This window comes from Buceros rhinoceros, unplaced genomic scaffold (assembly GCF_000710305.1).
Source record: "Buceros rhinoceros silvestris isolate BGI_N320 unplaced genomic scaffold, ASM71030v1 scaffold9429, whole genome shotgun sequence".
NCBI lineage: Eukaryota > Metazoa > Chordata > Aves > Bucerotiformes > Bucerotidae > Buceros > Buceros rhinoceros.
The window spans coordinates 41,233-46,200 of NW_010432106.1; the positions used below are offsets into that span (position 1 = coordinate 41,233).

The 4,968-nt window shown below is 40.7% G+C and overlaps 1 protein-coding gene across 1 annotated transcript in view; it reads right to left on the reverse strand.

Annotated features, from left to right (window-relative positions):
• Positions 1–306: 306 nt before the first annotated feature.
• Positions 307–4,968, reverse strand: part of CDH2 (cadherin 2, type 1, N-cadherin (neuronal)) — a gene marked incomplete at its 5' end in the record, with an annotated part of 42,627 nt that continues 37,965 nt past the window's right edge. Inside the window, one exon of the mRNA XM_010143650.1 lies at positions 307–1,714. Coding sequence (XP_010141952.1) covers positions 1,508–1,714 — 207 coding nt within the window. The remainder of the gene's footprint in view (positions 1,715–4,968) is intronic.

Sequence of the window (4,968 nt, forward strand, 5' to 3'; positions counted from 1 at the left end):
TGAGCCAAAAATGACGCAAGCTCTGTTATTCAGATAATGTACATTAAACCAAAGAGCTAGCCATCGCCTCGAACCGGGAATCTACAATTCCCAGAAGCGGCACAGACCACTTTGCTTTTACCTGGGAACTTGCCTTCCAAACTTGTGCCACGCTCTCTTGTACTTGCAGCTTCTTTCCAGCCCCGCAGTACAGAACGGTAAAGCAGCACATGTGTCTTCCAACCTCTAACACACTTTGTGTACTTTTAACTTACTACAGCCAGGGCTGCCGGAGAGGATTAAAAAAAAGCCGAACCAAGCACCAGATCCAAAATTAGCATTTTATTCAGAACGTTGGGGTCAGAGGTGTATCATTCATATTCTGGTACACAATACAGAGGCAAAGCTGTTCTCAGAAGTCTCTCCAGTTTGAAAGCTCCTTCCCCCTTCCCACCCCCAAAACATACTGTATATTTACTCGTGCCACCAGTATCGGGCCAACACCCCTCCCCCCCCCCTTTTTTTGGTACAAATTATGTAAAACTTTTGTGCTAAGAACTTTTCTCCCTCCCCAAACAAACAAACAAAAAAAAAATTAAAATAAAAAAAATATTGAGTACTCTAACTACAGTTCAACAATTGATCAATGTCACTTGTTTGCAACCTGTTTTGTAAATACTTTATCCATAACGAAAGATATAAACATGCAAAAACCTGAATCCATAGTCCAAATAATACATACACATGTTCTGAAGTTTCTGCACTTCTCCACAGACTATGCCAATAAAACATTATGTACACATACCATTTTTTACAGTGAAGTGGGAAAAAAATACTAGAAATTAAAAAAAAGAAAGAAAAGTGTACATGGATTAAGACCAAAATGTGTCTAACATTCTAGCATAAGAAAAAAAATTTCAATTCTGCTACAAACTGGTGATATGAAAAGTCCCTTTATCTGCAACCAGCTGCATAAGTTTTAGAATTTTAGTGAAAAAAGTCCCCTAACATCTAAAACTAGAAGTAATGTACATTGTTGCACCTCATGGTCTTCTCTCCCAGATAATAAAATTGTTCCATGAGGACTTTTTTTGTTTATTTTTTAACCTCCTTATTTTAATAAAAGCAATGCGATGTAACAAAAGCATGTTGAAGCATATTGTGTTTCACCTTACTCCTCCCCACCCCAACATATTTTGTCTTTTTAATGCATCATTTCATAAATCAGTACCATTAAAGCCTTAAACATAAAACTAATTCCGATCTGAAAAAGGTACAAAAAGGCACATAAAATCCCAGTGCTTCTGTACTGTAAAATTCAAGTGTAACTGAGCTCAACATTTTTTTCCAAACAGCATTGGATCACTGATATTCCACGGAGCCCAAATTGGTTTGCAGCCTAAGCCAAAGCCTTCAGCAAGCACTTGTGCTAGTAGACTACAAAGTTAAAGCCTAGCTTCTGTATGCTTTTGGGGAATATCAGTTGAAATGTTTGTACTTGTCCAAAAAACAAAGTTCACTTTGAAGTTCAGTCATCACCTCCACCGTACATATCAGCAAGTTTCTTGAAACGTGGGCCCCAGTCATTTAGGTAGTCATAGTCTTGCTCACCACCGCTACTTGAGGAGTTCAGAGAGCTCAAGGATCCAGCAGTGGAGCCACTTCCTTCATAGTCAAAGACTAAGAGGGAGTCATATGGTGGGGCTGTAGGGTCATTATCGGCTGCTTTAAGTCCCTGCAGGATGGAGAGGGAGAAAAAAAAAACCCATAAATGTCTGAGACAGAGGCAAACCATAACTGGAACAGCACAGTGCAGTTACCTGACAATCACCAAGTTCTTGCTCTGCTGCAATTCAATTCAAAACAGGATTTGTGTTTTCGTAACTCCAGGAAGAACTTATTTCAATTCCTTTTAAAACGGCCAGGCTTCCAGCATTACAGCGCTGGAATTTTGAAGGTAGCTACAAACAAAGCTCTCAAAACCTGAACAGAACTCCAGCAGTAGGACTGATGCTAACGAGTACGCAGCTTCAGAACTACCCCACTCACAACCTGCGGCGTGAGCAATACGGGAATGGTTAAACCGACAGATGGGGAAGGAGAAACAGGCATGTTTGGAAAGATTCGCTTTATGGGCCATCTCACATGGCCCATAACATGTCCACTGACACTGCTGGCCTGCACTCCATCTGTGTGCCAAAAGCCGTATTTCGTTAGTCCTCTGTAGGCTGCTGTGAGAAAAAGATACAGTATGTTGGCTTAACCCTTACGTGCTTTGCTGTAACCACCCATAAGATTCCACCTGCTCATCAGAAAACACACACACGGTGACATCAGTGCTAAATACAAGACCATAACCATTTTTGTTTCCTCATTTCAAAGTATTCAAGTTATCAACACACGAATATTGGGCCTTCAGTAATTTTAAATTTCTACTCTCTGGAGCTGAATAACCCAAACCACAACACAAATCAAACAAGACGGAAGGAAAGAACCACACTTCGTCCAGAGAGGAGTCTCTTCCCTTCCTGTTTTCTTACACAGGTCCAAACCTAAACACTAATTTTAGGTTTAATTAAGTTTAATCCCAGAATATGAGATGGTTGCTCTGTGCTTACCCGGGAACATTCACAAGTTGACTATAAAAGGCTGAAGTTAAAAAGCCTTTTTGTGCTTTGGATTTTTCAACCTCACAGTTTCTTCCGCAGGATTAGCAATGCTTTTTCATTATCATCCGCTTTGAACAGGATCTACCCTGGCAGCCACTGACAAGGGATAATGCATCTTCCAGAATTCTGTAAGGCTGCATTAAGATTTTAGATTGCTCGCTGTTAATTTTAAACAGTGATATCTGTGCTGGTTTTAGTTTTAAGTTTTAATGTTTGATTATTTAAAGAATGGCTTTATTATACTCACAATTATTTGAAGGATTGAGTGTCCCTCCTTTGAATTATTTAACACATTCTGGTTTTAGAAAAGTATGTTCTACTCTCAGTTGTCTTTAGTCTCAAGAATGGAAACTGATGTTGATTTTTCTTCTGGAAATACATATATAGCTAAACCCATTAATGAAAGCATATGGCACTGATAAGGTAGAAGAGAATCCTGGTTCTTTATTGCCTATCTGAAATCATTCAGAAGTGTGCAAAATGTACCTAAAATTGTTTTGCAGATTAGTGGTGGAAGGGTCCACGATATTTATCAAACTAATGACTTCTAATCAAGAACACATTTTGGACTTAAAATGATCATTTTGTGTAGTACAACATCAAGCAGGTTATTAATAGCCTGCACTAGAAGCACAATTTTGAATTATCTGATAAGAGTAATTGGTAATTTCTGATGGCCATAACAAGGACAAAAGATTTGAGATTCCAAAAAGGCAACAGCAAGTGTTGGAAGATTTCCCTTATCCAGCTTCAAAGCTGGAAATAATTCTAAGGCTTTCTCTCCATTTCTGCTGTTGAGGCAGAAATGCAACTTTTCTTCTTAGGCAGCAACCCGCCTTCTAGTATTTGCGCCTTCCCTTAAACCCGCCTGGGGTGGCAGACACCCAGGCTTTTCGAACACGGGTGACAGGGAAGAAGAATAAGCACCGCTTGAGCTTAAGGAGTGCTGAGGTATGAATCCCAGGTACCAGGGTGTGAAAGTCATTTAGAAAGCCAGCTTGGAGAAGAAACGCTATTTCCCTGCAGTTCTGCCTAGAAACAGCCAGCCAACCATGGGATACTAATTTATTAAAAATGGGTGAACAAAGCAGTTTCCTACATCGCTGCAGAAATTCTGATGGATATCAGCCACCCATGGCAAGGCAGCAGGCAGCTGCTTTTTTTCCAAAGGGGAAGCTGCCTTTTTTTTTTTTTCCAATTTGCTGTTGGTAACAAGATAGTGTTTTAAGAGAAAAGTGGTTTTGAGCTCCTGACTTCGAAGATAGCATCTCACCAACATATTCCCTGTTTCAAAAGTTGTGCTCGCTGTGTAATCCATTTCATTCAGAGAATGTAGCTACAGGTCATGTTATGGGGGTGTTGAATCACCTGCGCAGTCCAAGTTATACTGACATTTACACCTATCTTCTGGCATGATGGTAGTTCATTGTAAAATGACTGACCTTAGACTCTAACTCTTCAAATAACAACCAAGGTTTCTGCTATATTTTTGTGGCAAGTTACATACAAAAATGAGAAAGAAATACTACAAATTTTTCACTTTCCCTCTGCTAAGTATATTCTCTGAACCCACCCAGTGCACTGCCCCACTGTGCTATTGGGTTCTACGGCATTCCACAAAGCTGGAGTTACCATGTGTCAGCTCTGGCAGTGAAATTGCCTTAGGAAGCTCCTTTGGTCTGATCAGTATCACCACCTGATTATGCTATCCCTGTCCGTGGGTGGTACCACAACCTGCTGTATTGGTGCAACTGAAGAGGCAACACACAGCTGCCAAGCACTGCTTCTGCTGATTGTGCTGCCACGGTATTGTCAGCTGCCACTGAAGAGATATCTCAGTTTTTTCCAGATGTGTTCAAGAATCTCAGAGCAGCAGAGTTGTTACCGTTATTTGGGTTACAGTTTCCTGATCTGAAAACCCAAAGTTTCTACTAGACAGAGAAGCTTATTCAACAACAGAACTGCTGGGGCCCACACTCAGGACCAGGTGATCCTGCTGGGAGATGGTGAACTAAGTCACATCTCCTCGCAGTTACTGAACCACCAAAGCACAAGGAGTCATAGAAGAGCCACAGCAACACAGAGGACAGCTTGAGACCTAGGACAGGCTGAGTAGTGATCTCATTTCTTTCCTCTTCCTCTTTCATATATGTCACGATAGCTGTCACTAAGGAGGAGATCAAGAGGCAGAAGAGGAGAGACGGCAGTGCCTTGACTGAGGAACAACAGTAACCTGAAGTTATACTTCCCTGAACATGAAACATCATTACAAAACCTAATGCTTTTGTTTTTATTAATCCTACTACTTCATCAGGTTCAG